This window comes from Acipenser ruthenus, chromosome 35, assembly GCF_902713425.1.
Source record: "Acipenser ruthenus chromosome 35, fAciRut3.2 maternal haplotype, whole genome shotgun sequence".
Taxonomy (NCBI): Eukaryota; Metazoa; Chordata; class Actinopteri; order Acipenseriformes; family Acipenseridae; genus Acipenser; species Acipenser ruthenus.
Window position 1 is genome coordinate 1,344,263 of NC_081223.1, and position 25,192 is coordinate 1,369,454.

General features: G+C 41.5%; 1 protein-coding gene and 1 non-coding gene across 2 annotated transcripts in view; both read right to left on the reverse strand.

Moving 5' to 3' along the window:
- Window positions 1-9,532: 9,532 nt before the first annotated feature.
- Window positions 9,533-25,192, reverse strand: part of LOC117965215 (uncharacterized) — a 32,571-nt gene continuing 16,911 nt past the window's right edge. The window contains exons 2-18 of the mRNA XM_059007381.1: window positions 17,291-17,349; window positions 17,111-17,200; window positions 16,546-16,673; window positions 16,322-16,468; window positions 16,128-16,208; window positions 15,289-15,459; window positions 15,088-15,184; window positions 14,765-14,985; window positions 14,539-14,689; window positions 14,236-14,444; window positions 14,001-14,118; window positions 13,717-13,916; window positions 13,525-13,639; window positions 13,231-13,400; window positions 12,503-12,555; window positions 12,307-12,428; window positions 9,533-9,564 (exon numbers count right to left, since the gene is read on the reverse strand). Of these exons, the coding sequence (XP_058863364.1) occupies window positions 9,533-9,564; window positions 12,307-12,428; window positions 12,503-12,555; window positions 13,231-13,400; window positions 13,525-13,639; window positions 13,717-13,916; window positions 14,001-14,118; window positions 14,236-14,444; window positions 14,539-14,689; window positions 14,765-14,985; window positions 15,088-15,184; window positions 15,289-15,459; window positions 16,128-16,208; window positions 16,322-16,468; window positions 16,546-16,673; window positions 17,111-17,168 (2,073 nt within the window). The 5' untranslated portion in view covers window positions 17,169-17,200; window positions 17,291-17,349. The remainder of the gene's footprint in view (window positions 9,565-12,306; window positions 12,429-12,502; window positions 12,556-13,230; window positions 13,401-13,524; window positions 13,640-13,716; window positions 13,917-14,000; window positions 14,119-14,235; window positions 14,445-14,538; window positions 14,690-14,764; window positions 14,986-15,087; window positions 15,185-15,288; window positions 15,460-16,127; window positions 16,209-16,321; window positions 16,469-16,545; window positions 16,674-17,110; window positions 17,201-17,290; window positions 17,350-25,192) is intronic.
- trnak-cuu (transfer RNA lysine (anticodon CUU)) lies at window positions 22,208-22,280 on the reverse strand. Its single transcript has one exon. It is a non-coding gene; the product is annotated as a tRNA-Lys (tRNA).

Here is a 25,192-nt window from a genome sequence, read left to right on the forward strand (position 1 = left end):
CAATAATAAAAACAAAACCGTCAGTAGCTGAGTTTGGTGTTCCTTAGTGCGCAATGGGGTTATAAAGAGGTTCAGGTGCTAATGGGAGCTAATTAGCTGCAATTGATGCACGCACCTCTTTCATATTAGTCCTCTAATTTTCAGTCAGTACGTTAATTAAAATAAATAAATAAATAAATAAATAAATAAATAAATAAATAAATAAATAATACTTTTGAAATTATATTACAACCCATTTAGAAGATTGTACTTTGATGTACAGAAGTACGTGCGGATCAAACTGCACTGTCACCTACAAGGACTGTCTGATTAAAGGCTCAGCTATGGAGGCATGTAGTAAACAAACCCCAATGAATAATAAAAAGCAGGCCGCGCAAATGAAGAAACACATTTATATCATGCAGGAATCCAGGCAGATGTGTTGCCTGCGCCAGTTTGAGGGGACGAGAATGACAGCTCGAGTTCTGATGTGAACATCCACAAGTCAATTACACATTTCTACAATTTCACCAGACTGATAGGTAGGCTAAGCAGACATTAATGTAGAGAATTTATTTGAGGCCACTCGATTTAAGAAACAGTGCAAAGCATCTCTTTAGCATGTCAGATTTGCCATGACAGGGGCAGTCCCGGGGAATAGAATGACCAAGTGGCAAATGGAAAGCACAGCGCTTAACCTGAAATACAACGCGCAGTATTGATTTAGAACAGACTAAACACAAATCGGATGGCGTGCTGTTAATTTGAATTGTAATCAATTTATTTAAGATTTCAAGTTCCCATTTCAATTTTTGAGCTTAATTACATTCATTATTTTATGTATAATTAATTCAATTAGTGTGTTGAGCATTTTCAATTTGGCATATTATCTTCGAGTGTTGTGCTTTGTCTATTTGACAGCTGTTATTTCAATTCAAATGTTGAACTTTGTCGTTGATGTTTGACGCTCCGGCTTTTGCAGTTCACATTTTTGTTACATTCCACCTCTCATAGGTTTGAACACAAACGGGTTTATTTGTGAAATTGTCAGATTGTTTCTTGTGTATCCAGCGCTCATCTGAACTAACTGGTTCAGTGGTGTGTTCCCGTGAATAGACAGCACATGTCTGAGGGGGGGTGTTCTGTTCAGCTGTGCATTTCTGTGCGCCCCCCAGCCCGGCCAGCTCTCCCTCCCACCCGATCTGCAATCTTGGGAAGATCTTGGTAGCTTTGACCAATCATAGCCCGTGTCGCTACCAAGAATTGACCAGGAGCGAGCCAATCAGATCTCGTAGAACTCCCTCGAATCCTGCGCGTTCTCAACGGCGGGAGATTATTGAATCGTGAAGACTTTTGGTTTATTTCGAAATACAATCATCTGAAGGGAAGAATTTTATTACACTATTATTTTAATTGTCACTAGTACTGTACGTATAGTAAGTAAAAAAAATAAAAAATGCCAATAATAATATATGTTCGTATTACAAATGTCAGCTATAGAAATGCGCGGATAGTAAACTCTATGTTTTGTAATATTATCAATAAAAATACACGATTGACATTTTTACAATAGGTGTCAGTTCTGAGTGTTAAAAAATGTAATATTTACGACAGCTAGAAACTTGTTTGAGGGACTGTTTTATCCAAAGCGCAATTATATTTAATATATTTGTCCGTTATAATGGTACTGTAATACTTGTATCCGGGACAACAGAAATCGTACCATGGTAAAATAAATAGTACCATATAGTACCGTGGTGTAGTGTTGCATTATACTGTAGATACCAGGATACTTCTTAGAAATAAAAAGTACAATCGTATTATCATGGTGGTACTGCATTATAGTACCAGAATAGTGCATTGTACATTGATAGTATAGGATACATTGTGTTTTTCTATCATTTGTTTTTAATTATGTATCCATGAACGTTATAGTACTGTATTTAACTTCAGGTTTTTAAGTCTAATTTAGTTTCATTGAAAAATGATCTTGTTTTGAAAGCAATACTTAAAAAATGTGAACATGGATACTCCATGCTTTTTTTTTTTAAAATAATCTCTCTTTTTCAACAGTAAGTCCCTTTTGTCATTGTATAGTAGTGTTTATTTGTTTTCACCCAGTGAAACCCTTTTTGATTTCTTGTTGTTTTGTGTAGAAACCTTTTATTTGGCCATTGTGACTATTTTGTGTTTAGGCTATTTGTTTAATTGAAGTCTTTTGTTTAACTGCAACCTTGCTATTCTGTCACAAATGCTCTTTTTTCAGGTTCAGATGGAACCCTTGTTTAGAAGAAAGGCTGATGGCAGCTCAACCTGACTGATACAAAGTGATCCATAAGCTGGTATCGCCCCAGAAGGTTCAACCATGTAAGTTCGAATTTGAATCAATGCTTATAAAAATAATGATCTTCACATTATAACTACTTTATAGGTCTCCCTTTCAGTGCTAATTTCATTATCTATTACAATGCATTTTTATAACTGATGGTGTGATTTGAACTTGGGTGCTATATAATGAATGTTTTAGTATAAACATATCAAATACTGGCATTATTATATTTGGAGGAAAACAGTCAGTTGATATAAATGATATGTGGTCCAGTTACCATACCAGGTACCTATTGCTGTTGTTTTTCAGCTCTGATGACTGGTGCTGAACTGAGCGACCAAGAACTCCAGAAAAATTGTACCTTCTTATACTGGACCATGCAAATACACAGGTACAGTGAACTTGATAAAGGATTGTCAGTATTACCATTAAAAATGTAGGAATAAAGGAATAAACAATGATGCAAATGTATTTGACTCTATTCACATCCCCTCACATTTAAAATCCTCCACAGGTTGGGTGTCTCTCAACTCAGATTAAGGTTGATACTGTATAAATGCAGAACCAATCGTTCCAGATGGATGAGACCATTCATTTTTAAATACATGTAATTCGATTTTTCATTTGGTATTATTTGTATTGAGGCAGGGAGGCTGCAGTTGTTTCTAAGCGACAATGAATCTGGAATAACATTCTTAGTGTTCGTGCCATACGACTTTGTGTCATCAAAGCTGTTTCTGGTGACGTGCAGTGGATTATATTTGGAATCTTTTGTTGTCGTTCAGTATTTTCTCAAATAAGACGACAAATTAATAGCTCAGTTGGTTAGAGTGAAAGAAACCTCCATCAGTCAGCCCGGCTAGCTCAGTCGGTAGAGCATGAGACTCTTAATCTCAGGGTCGTGGGTTCGAGCCCTATGTTGGGTATCCTCTTCAAACACAAATTGAAGATGTTGCTTCAAGACAATGGAGCAAAGTCTGATTCTGTTCACATTGTATACAGTATTGCAACAAAATTACTTATTGGTCACTGTCATATAGCAATTGCTATTGTAAAATGCGTGCATCGTTTATAGCTACAACGATATTGAAATAAATAATCTTACTCTTTTGGGTTGGCTTCAATCCATTTCTTTTTTTACACTTGTCTTAACATCATTCATGGAGCATCAGTTGGTATGTGCGTAATAAACCCAATCGGGCCTTGATACGAGAACCCTAGTGTGTGCTGAAATAAATAACGCGGTTTTCTACAATAACAAATGCAGCTTGTCAGAATGGCCGAGTGTTCTAAGGTGCCAGCCTCAAGGACTCTATCTTTCCAAAGAATTTTGTGTTCTGGTCTCTGAATGGAGGAGTGGGTTCAAATCCCACTTTTGACAGTTCAATTTTACGTATTTTTAAAAAGAATACATTTCTTTATTTTACTATAAAAGATTGTTTTAAGGAAATCAACAGCTGATACCAAACTCTTCTCAGCACTCAATACCATTTTAGAAGTTGATTTGCTATTTGATTGGTTTCCACACTGTTTAGCTGTTCTTTTCCCACCCAGCTGTTATATTAATCAGGCAGGCTATTTCCACGGCCAGCACGAAGCGCCAGCAAACAGAAGAGCCTCAACAAAAGAGCCGGGAGTCTAGCTGTGGGAGTCCAGCGAGGGGAGGCCTGCCTCGAGACGCTGTTCGAATAGATCTGAACCTAACAGCGCTCTGGAAGATGCCATCTACTAGTCAGGTCTGTACCCTCCACCGCACCGCTCCCACTGTACCTATTTGTTTTGCCTGTCCTGCTGTGATTGTCTCTCACATCCCTGTTCTGTCCTCTCGTCCTCGTCCTCTGCCCTCTCTCCGCCGCTGCTCCTCCAACCCCTCTAACCTCATCCCTCTGCCTCTCCCCCCCTCCCGCACACTCTCTGGTGCACTCTGGAACTGTCACTCTTCTGCTAACAAAGCTGATTTCATCTCTGCCTTTGCCTCCCACCTCTCTCTCTCTCTCGATTTCCTTGCTCTCACTGAAACCTGGCTGTCCCCTGATAACACTGTAACTCCTGCTGCCCTGTCCTCTCTCTACGTCCTGTCCCATACTCCGCGTCTCACTGGACAGGGAGGTGGGACTGGTCTTCTCCTCTCATCCTCCTTACTCTTTTCGGTCCCCTCCGACCTCTCCTCACTCTCTTTTAATACCTTTGAATTTCATGCTGTCCAACTAAACTCTCCCTGTGAACTCCTGTTAATTGTACTGTACCGTCCCACTGAACCTCTCGCTCACTTTCTAGATGAACTCGACTATCTACTCTCCTCCGTCCTCTCTGTCTAGCCCAACTGTCCTGTTAGGTGACTTCAGTATCCATCTCTCCAACCCCAGCCACTCTGCCGGATTCCTCCCTCTCCTTCACTCCTTCGACTTCTGTCTCTCTCCACCCCCCCCTACCCACAAAGCTGGTCATCAACTGGACCTCACCATCTCTTTTTCTCTGTCTCTCCCCTCTCTCCCTGCTCCTCCTACCCCCACTGTCACCTCTTGTCGTAACCTCCGCTCTCTCTCCCCCTCTGTCCTTGCCTCCACTGCTCTCTCTCACCTCCCTCCTATCGACTCCTTCTCACAACTCTCCGTAGACACTGCTACCTCCACCCTCTTCTCCTCCCTCACCTCCCTCTGTCCCCTCACCTCCCAACCTGCTCGCCTCTCCTCTCCGCTCAGCAAGAATCACATCTGCTGAAAAGAAATGGAAGAGAACCAAACTCCCTGCTGCCCTAGACCTTTACCGCACTCTCCTCTCCTCCTTCTCCTCTACTCTCCTGCTAAATGTACTTCTTTCCAATCTGTAATCCAAGCCTCCACTAACAACCCACGTAAACTATTCTCTACCTTTTCCTCCCTCCTAAACCCTCCCCCTCCTCCTTCCTCCTCTGTCTCCTCTGATGACTTTGCCTCTTTCTTCTCTTCTAAAATCTCAGATATCCGCAAACTCTTTAACACCTCTCCCTCCCCCGCACCCCCTCCTGCTCTAACCCCTACACCCACTGCATCCCGTACTAACTCACCCTCCTTCTCCAGCTTCTCTCCCCTCTCAGACTCTGACCTCTCCTCCCTGCTCAAGGGTCACAAACCCACCACGTGTGCCTTGGACCCCCTCCCACTCACCTCTTTCAAGCTGCTGCTCCTGCTCTACTTCCCTTCATCTCCTCCCTTCTCAACACCTCTCTCCTTTCTGGTATCTTTCCCGCTGCCTTCAAACAAGCCTCTATCACTCCCCTCCTCAAAAAACACCCTCGACCCCACCTCCCTCCAGAGCTACCGTCCTGTCTCCCTCCTACCCTTCCTCTCCAAAACCCTCGAGCGGGCTGTACACCGCCAGCTCTCTGCTTTTCTGTCCAACCACTCTCTACTCGACTCTCTCCAATCTGGCTTCCGCTCTGCTCACTCCACTGAAACCGCCCTCCTGTCTGTCACTAACTCACTAAACTCTGCAAGAGCAGCCTCTCTGTCCTCTGTCCTAATTCTCCTCGACATCTCTGCTGCCTTTGACACTGTCGATCACTCAATTCTACTATCCTCTCTCGCTGACCTGGGAATCTCTGGCACTGTTCTGGCCTGGTTCTCCTCTTAACTATCCAACCGCACTTACCAAGTAACCTGACGTGGAGCAACTTCCACACCTCGCCCTCTCACAACAGGAGTCCCCCAAGGGTCAGTCTTGGGTCCTCTTTTTCTCTCTCTACACCCACTCCCTGAGCCCCCTCATTGCATCCTATGGTTTCTCACACCATTTCTATGCTGATGATGCTCAGATTCTCTCTAAATCTGACCTCTCTAAATCTGACCTCCTTTTCTTTCCCTCCTCCTCCCCCTCCTCTGATCTCTCTATCTCTATTCCTCTGGAATCTACCACACTCTCTCCCTCCTCAGCTAAGAAACTCGGAGTCACCCTGGACCCCTGCCTCTCTTATTACCAGCACATCTCCACTCAGGCACGCACTTGCCGATTCTTCCTGAGCAACATATGAAGAATCCGACCCTTCCTCACCAACTACACTACCCAGCTCCTGGTCCAGGCCCTGGTACTCTCCCGCCTAGACTACTGCAACTCCCTCCTGGCTGGCCTCCCTGCGCCCGCCACCTGTCCGCTCCAGCTCATCCAGAACTCCGCTGCTCGCCTGGTGTTCTCTCTACCTCGCTTCTCCTACGCAACCCCACTGCTCCGCTCACTCCACTGGCTCCCAATCACCGCTCGCATCCAGTTCAAGACTCTTGTACTAGCCTACAGATGCCTTGACCAGACTGCACCCAGCTACCTCCAGACCCTCATCTCTCCCTACACCTCCACTCGACCTCTCTGCTCCTCCTGCACTAGAGGACTGGCTCTACCTCCTCTACGCTCCCCTGCCTCCAGAACCCGCTCCTTCTCCACCCTCGCCCTGCAGTGGTGGAATGACCTTCCTACAGATGTCAGGACTGCCGAGTCCCTGACCACCTTCCGGCGCCTCCTCAAGACTCACCTCTTCAGACAGCACCTGTAGAACTCCTCTGTTTTTCCCTCTGGACACTTATCACTCTAACTTAAATGCGCTTTACTTGCTCTTATCTGCCCCCTATTTTACTGCATCTAATCCTGTACTTTAGAGTACTCTAATCTGTCAAGTGTTATTTAATCTGTAGTATTTTGTATTTAATTATATCCTGATGTAACTGACACTGTTATCTGCTCCGTTATTGAATTGTATTTTGTCATACTTGTACTTGTTAGAACCAAAGTCATTGTATTTGTCTTGCTCTTAATTGTATTAATACTTGAACTGTGATTCTTGAAATGTATTTTGGTTTACGAGTATAAGTCGCCCTGGATGCAGCAGCAAAGGTCATTCAAAATGATCTAGACAGCATTCAGAACTGGACAGACACCTGGCAAATGACATTTAATAGAGAAAAGTGTAAGGTACTGCAAACAGGCAATACATTTCTTCCCCCTTTCTATATTTGTTAATTGTGGGCTCTAGTTTTTTTTCTTTTTTAACATCACTGAGTCCCTTGTCCCTGAGCAACCACAATGTAGAAACATAGAGAATGTATGGGATTGGTCAATAAACATCACTGCTGTTTCTCTTAAAGCGTGTTTATTTATTTCTAATACTGGACCCTGTCTTAATACTGTATTACATTCTGAATATGAATATAACTGAATTATTAATTGTTGATAATACTTAGAATACCAGATACATATTAACATTAAAAAGCAATACATGTGATTTATTTAACAGTTGTTCATTATTTTGTGTATCAGCCGCCACACAAAGCTGAGCGCAGTGCAGTATACTGTAATGATGCTCCAGTCAGTCTGTCCGGACTGCACCTGAACCATCTTAAAAACACGAAGCCTCTAATAAGCTAATTTGTAAAAGTTAGTAAAGAATTGCGCTAATATAACGAAGCTAAATTTGAACTCCTAGCTGGAGCAACGAGAGAGGGCGAGAGGGCGGGGCAGAGAAGGAGGGGGAGACGCTGCTAGGCAACCGGCTCGTGAACATTCCACTCAGCTGAGCAGAGACCGTTAGGATTTAAAAATGCGAACGTTCCGAGCGGCGTTAGGCGCTTCGTTAAATTAACACACCGTTGCTGGCATTTTAATTTTGAAGAAAACCATATTTTAAATACTCAAATAGCACTGTAAAAAAAATACTTTACTTCCGTTCCAGACTGTTTTCCAACAAATAAAAGGATTTACATATTTATAATAAGTAGATTTGTTATGATATTACGACTAAACAAATGTGCTACAGTTTGGTGTATAATTTATTTATTAATTAAATGTTGTAGTATTTCTTTTTTTTAATATTGTCTTGTTTTCACAAAATAACATCCATACATTATCATTTCATCTGCTAGAGTAATCAAATCACAAATATTACTCGTCAGTAATTCATACATAGACACGCTGTGGTAACTTCAAGAAGTTAAAATGTAAGTCTGGATTAAAGTTTAACCAAATAAATAAGTAAATACATTAATAACGACATGAAACAAAAATACGTTTTGGTAGCTCATGCGTAGGCGTATTTAAATTACAAAATGCGACCTGTTTTAGAAATTGATTTATATACTACCTGCCATTTAAATCTAAATTATATTTAAAACTGTTTGAGGGGCAGACTAGCATAGATGATTTCTAAAATCCATTAATATGTTAAACTATAACACCACATTAGCACTCCGAGAAACATAGAAATTGATCATTGTAAATAATTAGCTGTGAGATTATTTAGATAAATAATCAGAATTATGGATGCATGGATTTTTGATTAAAATACACCCACATGTATTTTTCTTTCATGTCGTAATTTATTTATTAATTTCATTTTAACCTCTTGCTGGTGCCACGGCTTGTCTCTGTATCAATTCACTGATATTTGAGGTTTTGTTTAGTACACACTAGCAGGTGATCTGATAATCTTATTGATGTTATTTTGTGAAAACAATAACACGTTAATACTGTGCTACAAAAAATGACTCGCCGTGTTGTAACTTGTGCGGGTGATGTCATGGGTTGTCATGGCAGCGCCGATCATCACGGGAGGGGTTATCAGTGGTTGTCGGGGAAACGCTGGAGTTCCGCTGGCTTCCGAGGTATCCAACCCGAATATCTAAATCAATACAGTGACAACAAAGGAATGTGATATATAAACCTAATGACTACAAAAAACAAACATATTCGACCCATATAAATCTACACACTTTTTGTGATGCTAGAACAAGGTATATATATAAGGAGTGTTGATAATTTCACCCTAAACTTGCATACTGAAAGTAGCATGTCAAAGCAAGAAGGAATCTAATAAGTAGATTATGCCTGTGTGATCACAACTCAGAGGCAGGCAGACCTATGACATCACACATGGGACTACAGAAACTGGCAAGGGATTCTGGGAATTGTAGTTTGTTTGCAGTATTACCGTTTTGCGACTGAACACTGGAGGCTGCATTAGCCACTGTATTCGATTTTTTTAGTTTTACATCATCTAACGGGAGTAATACAAACTACACTAAGCAAAAATGTAAGATATATTAATGTTTTATTTATTTTTTGCATGTGTTTGGATTAATACTTAATATTCTTAGTTTTTGTGAACACGATCACCCACAGAACTGTATAATAAAGTTTGTTTCTAGAATTCTGTTCTTTGCATGTGTGTGTTTTATAATATGCATACCTGTCAGCACTGAGCTTTCAAAATAAGGGAGACTGCATGGGGCAGTACTCTGAAACAGGCCTTCACAGGCAGAGTTACCATATGACTTCATGCACACTAGAACACACTGGGATAGTTTAGGCTCTTCAACTCACACCCCAATACATTGTGGGAAGTGTAGTCCTGCTGTGAACAGTGCCCAAGAGGTGTAGAATGTACCAGAATGCATTGCAATTGGAAAAGCCTGAATTGTGCCAATGAACAAGGAGTCACATGGTAACCAGAATGCATGCCTGCCACAGGCTTCCCATGGGCCCTAAAGTATGACCAATACAGACAGGAAGGAACTGCACTGCTGGAAATTGTGATTTTAGAACCTGAAATGTTAGCAAAGAAGTTTTTTTTCAAAAGCAATTATTTAGGAGCCGAACTGGAATTTTGATTATTAAAAAAAGGAATGTATTCTTATTTTAGTTTATTTAGGTATGTGTAATTATTAGGGTTTATGGATTGGTATGTGCTCCTTTTCTATGCACTGCACCCTCAAGTGGTAGTTTTCTTTATAGTTAATGAATTATAGAATTCAGTGTGGAAAGTAAACAATAAAAATAAAGAACACAGATGACACAGTGAGGAGGAGCAGCAAATACAGTTCAACTGAAGACAATTAGTTTCTGCTTTTGAATGGAGTTCCTGGTATGGAACATATTGCTGTATTGGAAGGATTATCCACTTGTTTTATTATTGGATGTAAGTTAATAAAAGCTTATCGTATTCTGAAGATTGGGAAGTTTACACACCAGGAATTATTCTAGAAGTTAAGAGCTGGAAGTGATGTGAAGCACAGTGACTAGATGAGTCGTAATGTAGAGGATACCTAACAAGTGGGAAAATCATTTATGGAGCCACCACAATGTAAATTTAAAGAGACAAGAGAATCTGGCAGGGAGAAGAGCCCAACATAAGGGAAAGTGGAGAGGACTGGCTTTGGTGGTTAATTTTGCACCAGCTTTTGTTTTCAAATGAAGTTATGTTGAAATGTTTTAAACTGACACCCCCCTCATGCATTACTATTTCTACACACGAGGCTTCAAAATAATGAACAGTTAACCATATATTCATAAATGACTGAAGCAGGGCTCTAGTTTATTTCTTGTTGAAGCCTGGTTCATGACAATACCTAATTGTATACTGAAATAGAATTTATATATGAAAATTGCTACCTAATACATAATTAATAAAAAGGGACAAATGAGGGGGGTGTTGTCTTCCTTAAATTTTATCTTCATGCTAAATAACTGAAGGTATAGTAATTGCCCTGTTACTGTTCAATATAAAAATAGGGTTACAGCTCAATGGAGGAGGAAAGTCTTTGCCCCCAGGTTCACACAGTGAATCAGTGAAGGGTCCTTGAATAACACACCATATTGAGAATGGTCTGATTAGGCCAAAGGAAAACATTAAATGCAGCAAGGAGCAGAGAATCCCATTCTGACACACACCAAGTGTAGAATTAGTCAAGCACAAAAAATAAGCTTTTACAAGTAAGATTTTTATTTATCAATACACACTTTTTGGCAGTTTCCAGAAAGATACAACTCCAGCTACAAAGACAACCACTGAACACACACCCATTGCAGCTCCCAGAAGGGACCACACATTGACTTGGGCTGCAAGAGAAGAAAGAATAGTTAAGTGGAATAAAAAGACAGTTAATTTTTACTTGAACTGCAATTGTGTTCACATCATGCATATTACCGCTTCTAGGCATAAAGTGAAGGGATCCATCTCTCTTCAGCTCAATTGGGCCAGAAGACACAAATGCCTTTACTGCACCACCATCCATCCCTCCAGCACTGCGACCTACAGGAGGAATTAGGAGGAGTCCATCAAAACAAAGGGACAAAAATGCATGCAAAATGTCCCCCCCTCCCCCCAACAGACAGAGCTCTTACCAAGCCTCTGTTTTCCTGGAATGCACCGTCTGCTACAGAGGCTGTCTGATGGCCGGTTTGAATCACATATCACAACACTGCAGTGGAAGTAAATCTGAAAGACAGCACACCTTGTCAAGAAAAACTAGCATCAATAAATCAGGCAGGACCATCATCCAATGAGGATTACTGAATTGAAAAACCTCTTTACACAAATATATTGCATCATAGTAAGTGTTTCTTGCAAAAGTACAGTTATATGTTTTCATTCCAACTCACCAAAGATTTGAGCACAGTGACCATTTGCTGCTTGCAAAGCAATCCAAACCATGCATTGTGGTACAAGATCCCCATCCCAACACTCCACTTTACCTGTCCTTTCAGTGCATCCCGGCCGCTTGTGAAGGAAAACATTTTCACTTCAAACCTCTTCAGATGGGATGGGAACAGCACTCTTGCATTGCTGGAGACTGGGTGAAAGACGGTCAAGTACTCATCTGCAGAGTTCTCACAGCTAGGAAGAGAAAGTAGGTCAGGAGCACATCAGCCACAACTCCAATTCCTAGGTTTTGTAGCAGCAATATCATATTCCAGCATCTTACCTGTCCACAACAACATCCCACTTGGGAGAGCTATTCCTGTCAGCAGAATAGGTTGCCCAGCAGTTCTCCAAAAACAATTCAGCCTGTGGATCCCTGCTGTACAGGAGCTCTACCTCAAAATACAAGGGTCTTCGCAAGTACTTCACAACAGGGTAATCCTGAGCTCCATAGAAGTCGTTGTAGGTTGAATCTGCAGAGATGCAAGGGAGAATTTTATAGGTGGAAACACGATACTAGAGCATCTATATTATTTCAATTGCCAAGTCCTACCCAATGCAAGCCGCATGATGACTGCAAGGTCCCCCAAGCCAGGCTGGACTACAGGTGCAGGATTATTCTGGTACAAGAACTGTACTACCTTGGTGTCATTGACCAGATAGTGACAGGCAACTCTCAACCTGGAAAGAGGAGATGGGATTAGGAGAGTTTCAGCCTCAACCACAAGGATACTCAATTTGATTGCAATCCTTACCGGTAAGATGTGAACAGCACTTCATTCTCATAAGTCAGGAGGTTGTTGTCAAACTGGAAGAGAAATCAAAGACTCAGGTTGCAATGAACTTGTAGATTTAGTATGGAGCTGCATACCAAGTTGCAGACTAGCTAATATGGTACTCTGGTTCATCCCCAGCTGTGTACTAACATAGTACCAATTTCACAATTTAAAAATAAATCATTGGTAATGAATATTGCAATTTCATAATTGAACACTTTTTTGGGACCTCATGATTGTTACAGTTAGTATGATACCACAAGTCATTCTACAGAAACTGCTAGACTAATATGGTATTGTTTTATTAACCTCTAGGAGGGCAACAGCAGTTATTTTGGATTTGTTGCAAACACACAGCTGGTGACTCTTGAGCTGCAATTGGTATTAACTCATGTATTAGTTTAGTCCCGGCCTCACCACGGGGATCATCCCCAGTTAGTACGCTCCTTCCAGTTCACTGCCATTGACCCAAAAGGTCTCTAAGCAGCACATGCAATGCCATAACCAATAGTCATGTGTCAACGCCTTTGTCAACTGGACAAGTTCAATACAAAGGTGGCATCCTTCAGATTTCCACAATTCATGCAAGCAATTCATCGGATAGAAACAGGTCACCATGGCTCCCCAGACTGATCCAGGGGTGTTGTGGCCACCTTGTCAATGTTGAACCTCCTCAAAATATGGTTTTAAATGTGGTCAATACTAACCCTTCTAGTTGTGCCACAGGAGTTGACATTGAAGTAGAAAACTGCATTGATAGCATCAGACTGAAGAGGCCGGCAACTTGGATCCCTTAGAGTTAGTTGACTTGGAGACAAGCTGGGGACAGATTCCACTTTCACAGCAAGAGCTGCCATAGTTCCATTGGTGAAGCAGTCTGAAACACAGCATTTGGATCCAGGTTAAGGAAACAGATTATAGCTTCAATACCACTTCATGCAACCTTTGGCCAATCTCAAAAGCAGCTATTCTAAAGAATGCTTTGTTCGCAGGAGAGTTACCAATCATCTTTGTAGGGAAACTGCAGGACAGGGAGAAGTCAGCCACCACAACCATGGTCCCAATATCCTTCAAGGTCAAGTCAAGTCTGCTTCTGATGCCTGAAGAACTGATCACCTACAGAGACAATACATCAGGTCAGTAATGTGTTGAACCCAAAACAGCTAAACACATTTTAAAGTTCCATCACTTACTTCGTATGTGGCATCAACTGAATTGTATGGCACAGTCATCCAGAAATTGGTAGAGTTGGCATTATACTTGTACAGGGCAAGCAGACTTCCACCAAGCTCTCTTGAGCCCACAAAAGGAATCCAGTTGCGACCCATGTTGCCATATGTTACCATGGTATAGAATGCAGCACCATCACAGTAGCCAGTTACTGTAGGTGGAACTGCAAGAGGAAGAGCAGTTGTCAGGGCAATGGACTGGATTGGTTAGAAAAAGGTAGTTGTAGACCAAATAGTCAGGCACTTACTGATGTCTTTGAGAATGGCTTCGACTACAGCAGGATGAGTAAAGGGTGTATTCTCTGGCACTATATTCAGCAAGTAGGTCAGGGGCAGAATGTAGGTTCTGGTGTCTGGAGGAGTTACCTGAAAGAAGAGAAAAGGTTTGTAGGATTAAACCCAAAGTCAGACAGCAAGCAACACGTCCACAGGAAGCAAGTGTTTTCAAAGGGCAATTGGATGGTTGAACAGGTGGGATGTTACCTTTTGCTTCACATTGGGGTCCTCAAATGGCACCTGGAGAGTGTAGGTCTTGGATCCATTGGGAAAGACATGCTCCTGGACATTATAACCTTTTAGGTTGGCTTCTGGCACAGTTAACGTCTCTGGACCAACTATAATTTTGACCAGCTCCACATCAGGCAGGAATGTCCCCAGGGTCACATTGAACACTCTGGCTTTAGGAACAGTGTCTGAAATTAAAGCATGCAGTTAAAATGATGGATATGAAGTGGAGCACTGCAACAAATACCTTTGATTTACTGCATGTGGACAAGTTCTACATACTGTTTGTAACAACTGGTGGCCGAGGCATGAAAGGAGTGGTTATTGGATGAAGTACTGTGTACTTTGTCTTCTCAGGCCCATCTTGCCAGGTATGCTCCAGCATTGGTTCAATAGAGTAAGAGATCACATAGGTGTTGTCCAATACATGGCTCTGAAAGCACAGAAGCATCTTAGGAGGAAAGCTTTAAAATGAGAAGGATTTAGAAGATGTTGAACTTCTACATACCTTGTAATATCCACCATCAGCTCCCACAGGAATTTTTACAGTGATTAGCTGGGGACCAACATCCAGTTTATAATCTCTATTATGAATCGTTGCAGGGTCAAGCTTGCGGCCATCAACTCCCATTTGAACATCAAGGGTAGTAATTTGTGGTGTCGGAACAAGAGGAGGTAGAACACGGGGAACATTCCATGTAATCATCTGTTCTGTGAAGGCTGTTCCATCTGACAGAAAAGAACACCATAGACTTGGTATAGAAAATTCACACTTCAACCTAAAACCTAGAACAGTTCTTGAGCACCATTGCAGTCCATAAGCTTACTCACCAGTAGGACACGTAACTGCAGTGTCCACCATCATGACCATCCATCTTTGCTTATAAAAGGTGGTTGATCTTAGCACAGCCATTGGTACAGTTTGGATCTGTTGGAGAGGAGGGGGAACTTTTACTAAAACAAAAGCAAGACTGTAGTCTACTTTCATAGTCTGGATATACTCTACTAGATAATGAAGCCTAGACTTCTTACCACCTGAGGCTGGCTTTCTGTGGAGTTGTATGCAGCTCTAACCAGAATTCGAGTTGGTGTAGTGTTTATTCCATAACCATTTGTCATGGCCTGAGCAACAGTCATAGTGGTCTTTCTATTTGCTGGGAGGTGGAACACAATTTTCCAGATGCTGTTGTCAGCAGCAGTTGCCTAGCAGAAAAAAAAATCTCATTAGAATAGGGAGTTTGAACACAAAGCATCCCCAGTCTAAAGGATTTGTCATAACAGATGTCATGTTTAATAAACAGGAACTAAAACTGAAAGTTGAGAGTTTAATGACACATCACTGAAACCGTTCTAGGTTCAGCGGGCATCTAAGGGAACAGAGAAAATCCTCCAATACAACTGCATACGAAAGCTTATGTGAAAGCATGTTGTCTGGATCCGATACAGGCAGAGTTTACAGCCATTCATTTGTACTGGACCTTAATACATCAGTGTACCAAACTTTAGGACAGCTAAATTGCTCCTATGCAGCAGTCCTCAAAAAAGTAAATCAGGACACATTTATCATGAAGGATTTATAGCCCTGCACATATGAAGCCACTACCTCAGTGGTTGAAATACAAGGCTTACACCAACAATAAAGGGTTAATTTCTCCACAATCAATTTCTATCAAAGCAATCACAGAATACATGTATGCAAAGACAATGCCTTAAATGTCACACAATTCGTATATGGCCACCCAATTGGGAGACAGGTTAAAGTTAAGGGGGCTGTTAGATTTTGCTTCCTCTAGACGAGACAGTAGAGTAGACCTCAATAGGCAAGACCAAGGGGACGTGAAGAAAGCAAATGCAAAGTCACATGATTCTACCTCAGGGTATGCAAGGGACCAATCAGGATCATCTTGAACAAAGTTGGGCTCAATAAGTGGCACACCTCTTCTCACAGAAACCTAAAGAGAATTCACATTAGTCATGAGTGAAGCACTTCTGCAGTGACAATAAAATACCCACACAACCCAACAAGTTATACTGAACAGCATTATCACATCCTGACAGCCCTTACCTCCATGTAGTTTCTTTCACACAGAATCTCCCTCTCTGCCCATGGAGCATAGCGGCATGTCATGCTCTGAACATAGGAGGAAGCTGAAGTCATAGCACTGTTTGAGAAGACACTGATTTGTACTGTCAGCTTGTAGGTCTCATCATTCTGGAAACAAAGGCTAAAGTTAGTCCCAGCATGTCACCATTAGAAAAAAGTTTACAAGAAATAAAATGATGACTCACTGTGTTCTGAGCAAAGCAGCTCAGCACAGAAGCAAGGAACTTGGCATTTCCCAAGAAGTCAACGGTTAAGCTATATCCACACTGTGCGGCCAGTCTTGGAGAGAGGGACACAAGCACCCCCTTATTGTCTATGGAAAGAAATTCAGTCAGCCTTTCAAAGAAACTGTACACGTGATCAAGCAAGGTAGAGATTTAACAAAGTGAACACCCCCACCGCCCCGTCCCATCTACTTATTGAAATTTTTAAAACTATATTAGTAGAATTATACGCTCGTTCAGAACAGTAGGTTTAGAGTAAATGATGTCTATTTCCGCGCACTTGCAGTCAACAAATCTGAGGAAGGTTGTAGCAGCACAGGTCTATTATTTAGTGTGATCAGCAACATGCTTTTGAAGCTAACGCAAGAGTTTCACATCCTGCATTTGAAAAAAAACAAAAAAAACAAAGCCTGGTTGCTGCCATACAGCGCAAGAGTGCTCTGTACTTAATTCAAATTATTACATTACGAGTCAACAGGCTTTGCACATCAAAAGCTTTCCATTCAAGAAAAAAATGATCACTCACCAATCACATTGATGCGAAAATACTTTCCAACAAAAGACTTCTCCAACATCATCATCATAACACTCCCTTGACATTCTGTCCTCACCGAGCCTGTAGAAGACAACGATACTTGAAAACACACAACCGGCAAATAAACAGGAAGCTAAAAGGACAGCTCTGCTGAAGCGACCGTTATCGTACCTAGAGGGGGGTTCTGCGTCCAAACTTCAGTGACTAACACTGCTAACAGCAATGTTATTCTGCATTGGAAAAAAAAACACGCAAGTGAGAAACACACAATAAATGAACGTTTCTAAAGTAGAGAAAAGATCAACAATTACCCAAATCTAAGACAACACGGCATCATTAAATCCAAGGCAGCCCCGACCGTGAACTTCTTTCACCGTTATAAAGAAACAATAATAAAAACAAAACCGTCAGTAGCTGAGTTTGGTGTTCCTTTGTGCGCAATGGGTTTTAAAGAGGTTCAGGTGCTAATGGGAGCTAATTAGCTGCAATTGATGCACGCACCTCTTTCATATTAGTCCTCTAATTTTCAGTCAGTACGTTAATTAAAATAAATAAATAAATAAATAAATAAATAAATAAATAAATAAATAAATAATACTTTTGAAATTATATTACAACCCATTTAGAAGATTGTACTTTGATGTACAGAAGTACGTGCGGATCAAACTGGACTGTCACCTACAAGGACTGTCTGATTAAAGGCTCAGCTATGGAGGCGTGTAGTAAACAAACCCCAATGAATAATAAAAAGCAGGCCGTGCAAATGAAGAAACACATTTATATCATGCAGGAATCCAGGCAGATGTGTTGCCTGCGCCAGTTTGAGGGGACGAGAATGACAGCTCGAGTTCTGATGTTAACATCCACAAGTCAATTACACATTTTTACAATTTCACCAGACTGATAGGTAGGCTAAGCAGACATTAATGTAGACAGTTTATTTGAGGCCACTTGATTTAAGAAACAGTGCAAAGCATCTCTTTAGCATGTCAGATTTGCCATGACAGGGGCAGTCCCGGGGAATAGAATGACCAAGTGGCAAATGGAAAGCACAGCGCTTAACCTGAAATACAACGCGCAGTATTGATTTAGAACAGACTAAACACAAATCGGATGGCGTGCTGGAAATTTGAATTGTAATCAATTTATTTAAGATTTCAAGTTCCCATTTCAATTTTTGAGCTTAATTACATTCATTATTTTATGTATAATTAATTCAATTAGTGTGTTGAGCATTTTCAATTCGGCATATTATCTTCGAGTGTTGTGCTTTGTCTATTTGACAGCTGTTATTTCAATTCAAATGTTGAACTTTGTCGTTGATGTTTGACGCTCTGGCTTTTGCAGTTCACATTTTTGTTACATTCCACCTCTCATAGGTTTGAACACAAACGGATTTATTTGTGAAATTGTCAGATTGTTTCTTGTGTATCCAGCGCTCATCTGAACTAACTGGTTCAGTGGTGTGTTCCCGTGAATAGACAGCACATGTCTGAGGGGGGGGGGTTCTGTTCAGCTGTGCATTTCTGTGCGCCCCCCAGCCCGGCCAGCTCTCCCTCCCACCCGATCTGCAATCTTGGGAAGATCTTGGTAGTTTTGACCAATCATAGCCCGTGTCACTACCAAGAATTGACCAGGAGCGAGCCAATCAGATCTCGTAGAACTCCCAAGAATCCTGCGCGTTCTCAACGGCGGGAGATTATTGAATCGTGAAGACTTTTGGTTTATTTCGAAATACAATCATCTGAAGGGAAGAATTTTATTACACTATTATTTTAATTGTCACTAGTACTGTACGTATAGTAAGTAAAAAAAATAAAAAATGCCAATAATAATATATGTTCGTATTACAAATGTCAGCTATAGAAATGCGCGGATAGTAAACTCTATGTTTTGTAATATTATCAATAAAAATACACGATTGACATTTTTACAATAGGTGTCAGTTCTGAGTGTTAAAAAATGTAATATTTACGACAGCTAGAAACTTGTTTGAGGGACTGTTTTATCCAAAGCGCAATTATATTTAATATATTTGTCCGTTATAATGGTACTGTAATACTTGTATCCGGGACAACAGAAATCGTACCATGGTAAAATAAATAGTACCATATAGTACCGTGGTGTAGTGTTGCATTATACTGTAGATACCAGGATACTTCTTAGAAATAAAAAGTACAATCGTATTATCATGGTGGTACTGCATTATAGTACCAGAATAGTGCATTGTACATTGATAGTATAGGATACATTGTGTTTTTCTATCATTTATTTTTAATTATGTATCCATGAACGTTATAGTACTGTATTTAACTTCAGGTTTTTAATTTAGTTTTCATTGAAAAATGATCTTGTTTTGAAAGCAATACTTAAAAAACGTGAACATGGATACTCCATGCTTTTTTTTTTTTAAAATAATCTCTCTTTTTCAACAATAAGTCCCTTTTGTCATTGTATAGTAGTGTTTATTTGTTTTCACCCAGTGAACCCCTTTTTGATTTCTTGTTGTTTTGTGTAGAAACCTTTTATTTGGCCATTGTGACTATTTTGTGTTTAGGCTATTTGTTTAATTGAAGTCTTTTGTTTAACTGCATCCTTGCTATTCTGTCACAAATGCTCTTTTTTCAGGTTCAGATGGAACCCTTGTTTAGAAGAAAGGCTGATGGCAGACTCAACCTGACTGATACGAAGTGATCCATAAGCTGGTATCGCCCCAGAAGGTTCAACCATGTAAGTTCGAATTTGAATCAATGCTTATAAAAATAATGATCTTCACATTATAACTACTTTATAGGTCTCCCTTTCAGTGCTAATTTCATTATCTATTACAATGCATTTTTATAACTGATGGTGTGATTTGAACTTGGGTGCTATATAATCAATGTTTTAGTATACACATATCAAATACTGGCATTATAATATTTGGAGGAAAACAGTCAGTTGATATAAATGATATGTGGTCCAGTTACCATACCAGGTACCTATTGCTGTTGTTTTTCAGCTCTGATGACTGGTGCTGAACTGAGCAACCAAGAACTCCAGAAAAATCGTACCTTCTTACACTGGACCATGCAAATACACAGGTACAGTGAACTTGATAAAGGATTGTCAGTATTACCACTAAAAATATAGGAATAATGGAATAAACAATGATGCAAATGTATTTGACTCTATTCACATCCCCTCACATTTAAAATCCTCCACAGGTTGGGAGCCTCTCAACTCAGATTAAGGTTGATACTGTATAAATGCAGAACCAATCGTTCCAGATGGATGAGACCATTCATTTTTAAATACATGTAATTTGATTTTTCATTTGGTATTATTTGTATTGAGGCAGGGAGGCTGCAGTTGTTTCTAAGCGACAATGAATCTGGAAGAACATTCTTAGGGTTCGTGTCATACGACTTTGTGTCATCAAAGCTGTTTCCGGTGACGTCCAGTGGATTATATTTGGAATCTTTGGTTCTGTCGTTCAGTATTTTCTCAAATAAGACGACAAATTAATAGCTCAGTTGGTTACAGTGAAAGAAAGTTCCACCAGTCAGCCCGGCTAGCTCAGTCGGTAGAGCATGAGACTCTTAATCTCAGGGTCGTGGGTTCGAGCTCCATGGTGGGCATCCTTTTTAAATACAAATTGAAGATGTTTCTTCGAGGCAACGGAGCAATGTCTGATTCTGTTCACATTGTATACAGTATTGCAACAAAATTACTTATTGGTCATTGTCAAATAGCAATTGCTATTGTAAAATGCATGCATCGTTTATAGCTATAACGATATTGAAATAAATAATCTTACTTTTTTGGGTTGACTTCAATCCGTTTCTTTTTTTTACACTTGTCATAACATCATTCATGGAGCAACAGTTGGTATGTGCGTAATAAACCCAATCGGGCCTTGATACGAGAACCCTAGTGTGTGCTGAAATAAATAATGCGGTTTTCTACAATAACAAACACAGCTTGTCAGAATGCCGAGTGGTCTAAGGCGCCAGACTCAAGGTCTCTGTCTTTCCAAAGAATTGTGTGTTCTGGTTTCTGAATGGACGAGTGGGTTCAAATCCCACTTTTGACAGTTCAATTTTACTTATTTTTAAAAAGAATACATTTCTTTATTTTACTATAAAAGATTGTTTTAAGAAAATCAACAGCTGATACCAAACTCTTGTCAGCACTCAATACCATTTTAATTTCCATTTTAAATCAGACTAAAATAGTGTTCCTAACACAGATTGCATTTTTGTTGTAAACAGACTACTTGTTAAAGTCACTCAAAAATATTTTGTGTCTAAACATGTTATTTAACTTGATTGTTTTAATATTCCAAATAACATATTACTTGAAAAACATCGTCTACCACTGGATCGTGGTCTCAGGCTGGGATGTGGACCATTGAGAACAGTATAAACGATCTATTACTGGAAGTAGCTTACATGAGAAATGCCCTCGTTTAACATGCTAGGATGATCCCTACCGTATGCTTTGGTGGTTTAACAGGTTGGTCTCTGTGGCGCAATCGGTTAGCGCGTTCGGCTGTTAACCGAAAGGTTGGTGGTTCAAGCTCACCCAGGGACGATGCTTTTTGCATTTCTTAATCACATTAGAAAATGGCACTCTGATATGCTGTTATTTCTTCCATTTACACTGAAGAAAAAAATATGCTCTGTTTGTCAGTCCAGTAAACCTGTGTATTATGAGAAACGTTCAACAGCTCGGAAACACCATAATAGAATCCTGACAAGCTGCGTTTGTTACAGTAGAAAACCACATTATTTATTTCAGCACAGTCTAGGGTTGTCTATTGTATCAAGGCCCAATTGGGTTTATTACGCACATACCAACTATTGCTCCATGAAAGATGTAATGACAACTGGAAAAAAAAGAAACGGATTGAAGTCAACCCAAAAAAGTAAGATTATTTATTTCAATTTCGTTATAGCTATAAACGATGCACTCATTTTACAATAGCAATTGCTATATGACAATGACCAATAACTAATTTTGTTGCAATCCTGTATACAATGTGAACAGAATCAGACATTGATCAGTTGCCTCGAAGAAACATCTACAATTTGTGTTTAAAAAGGACGCCCAACGTGGGGCTCGAACCCACGACCCTGAGATTAAGAGTCTCATCCTCTACCGACTGAGCTAGCCGGGCTGACGTAGGGCAAATTCTTTCACTCTAACCAACTGAGCTATTAATTTGTCATCTCAGAATACTGAAAAAAGATTCCAAATATAATCCACTGAATGTCACCAGAAACAGCTTTGATGACACAATGTCGTATGACACGAACCCTAAGAATGTTATTCCAGATTCATTGTCGCTTAGAAACAACTGCAGCCTCCCTGCCTCAATACAAATAATACCAAATGAAAAATCGAATGACATGTATTTAGTCTACAGGAACCAGGGACTGAGGCAGAGAGGTAAGTTCCTGCTTCAAGTAATTTTTAAATTAACTCCATTCAGTTCCATTATAAGGTGGTGTTTGAATTAGCTGAGTTAGTGTGTGATTAGTACCAGGTGAGTGGTTAAATTGATTAGAAGTTGATTTGCTATTTGATTGGTTTCCACACAGTTTAGTTGGTTCTTTTGCCACGCAGTTGTTATATATATATATATATATATATATATATATATATATATATATATATATATATATATATATATATTAGGCAGCCTATTTCCACGCCAGCAAGAAGCGCCAGCAAACAGAAGAGCCTCAACAAAAGAGCTGGGAGTCTAGCTGTGAAAATCCAGTGAGGGCAGGCCTGCACTGAGACGCTGTTCGAATAGATCAGAACCTAACAGCGCTCTGGAAGAAGCCATCTACTAGTCAGGTCTGTACCCTCCACCCCACTGCTCCCACTGTGCATATTTGTTTTGCCTGTCCTGCTATGACTGTCTCTCACATCCCTGTTCTGTCCTCTCGTCCTCGTCCTCTGCCCTCTCTCCGCCGCTGCTCCTCCAACCCCTCTAACCTCATCCCTCTGCCTCTCCCCCCCTCCCGCACACTCTCTGGTGCACTCTGGAACTGTCACTCTTCTGCTAACAAAGCTGATTTCATCTCTGCCTTTGCCTCCCACCTCTGTCTCGATTTCCTTGCTCTCACTGAAACCTGGCTGTCCCCTGATAACACTGTTACTCCTGCTGCCCTGTCCTCTCTCTACGTCCTGTCCCATACTCCGCGTCTCACTGGACAGGGAGGTGGAACTGGTCTTCTCCTCTCACCCTCCTTACTCTTTTCGGACCCCTCCTCACTCTCCTCACTCTCTTTTAATACCTTTGAATTGCATGCTGTCCAAATAAACTCTCCCTGTGAACTCCTGTTAATTGTACTGTACCGTCCCCCTGGTCCTCTCGCTCACTTTCTAGGTGAACTCGACTATCTACTCTCCTCCCTCCCCTCTCTGTCTACCCCAACTGTCCTGTTAGGTGACTTCAATATCCATCTCTCCAACCCCAGCCACTCTGCTGGATTCCTCCCTCTCCTTCACTCCTTCGACTTCTGTCTCTCTCCATCCCCCCCTACCCACAAAGCTGGACCTCACCCTCTCTTTTTCTCTGTCTCTCCCCTCTCTCCCTGCTCCTCCTACCCCCACTGTCACCTCTTGTCGTAACCTCCGCTCTCTCTCCCCTTCTGTCCTTGCCTCCACTGCTCTCTCTCACCTCTCTCCTATCGACTCCTTCTCACAACTCTCCGTAGACTCTGCTACCTCCACCCTCTTCTCCTCCCTCACCTCCTCCCTCGACTCCCTCTGTCCCCTCACCTCCCGACCTGCTCGCCCCTCCTCTCCCCAACCCTGGCTCTCCTCTGTGATCCGCTCAGCAAGAATCACATCTGCTGAAAAGAAATGGAAGAGAACCAAACTCCCTGCTGCCCTAGACCTTTACCGCACTCTCCTCTCCTCCTTCTCCTCTACTCTCTCCTCTGCTAAATGTACTTATTTCCAATCTGTAATCCAAGCCTCCACTAACAACCCACGTAAACTATTCTCTACCTTCTCCTCCCTCCTAAACCCTCCCCCTCCTCCTCCCTCCTCTGTCTCCTCTGATGACTTTGCCTTTCTTCTCTTCTAAAATCTCAGATATCCGCAAACTCTTTAACACCTCTCCTCCCCCCTCACCCTCTCCTACTCCAACCCCTACACCCACTGCATCCCCTACTAACTCACCCTCCATCTCCAGCTTCTCTCCCCTCTCAGACTCTGACCTCTCCTCCCTGCTCCAGGGTCACAAACCCACCACACGTGCCTTGGACCCCCTCCCCACTCACCTCTTTCAAGCTGCTGCTCCTGCTCTACTTCCCTTCATCTCCTCCCTTCTCAACAACTCTCTCCTTTCTGGTCTCTTTCCCTCTGCCTTCAAACAAGCCTCTATCACTCCCCTCCTCAAAAAACACCCTTGACTCCACCACCCTCCAGAGCTACCATCCTGTCTCCCTCCTACCCTTCCTCTCCAAAACCCTTGAGTGGGCTGTACACCGCCAGCTCTCTGCTTTCCTCTCCAACCACTCTCTGCTTGACCCTCTCCAATCTGGCTTCCGCTCTGCTCACTCCACTGAAACCACCAACTCACTAAACTCTGCCAGAGCTGCCTCTCTGTTCTCTGTCCTAATTCTCCTCGACCTCTCTGCTGCCTTTGACACTGTCGATCACTCAATTCTACTATCCTCTCTCGCTGACCTGGGAATCTTTGGCACTGTTCTGGCCTGGTTCTCCCCTAACTCTCCAACTGCACTTACCAAGTAACCTGACGTGGAGCAACTTCCACACCTCGCCCTCTCACAACAGGAGTCCCCCAAGGGTCAGTCTTGGGTCCTCTCCTTTTCTCTCTCTACACCCGCTCCCTGGGCCCACTCATCGCATCCTATGGTTTCTCACACCATTTCTATGCTGATGATGATCAGATTCTCTCTAAATCTGACCTCCTTTTCTTTCAATCCTCCTCCTCTTCTGATCTCTCTATCTCCATTCCTCTGGAATCTACCACACTCTCTCCCTCCTCCTCAGCTAAGAAACTCAGAGTCACCCTGGACCCCTGCCTCTCTTATTACCAGCACATTT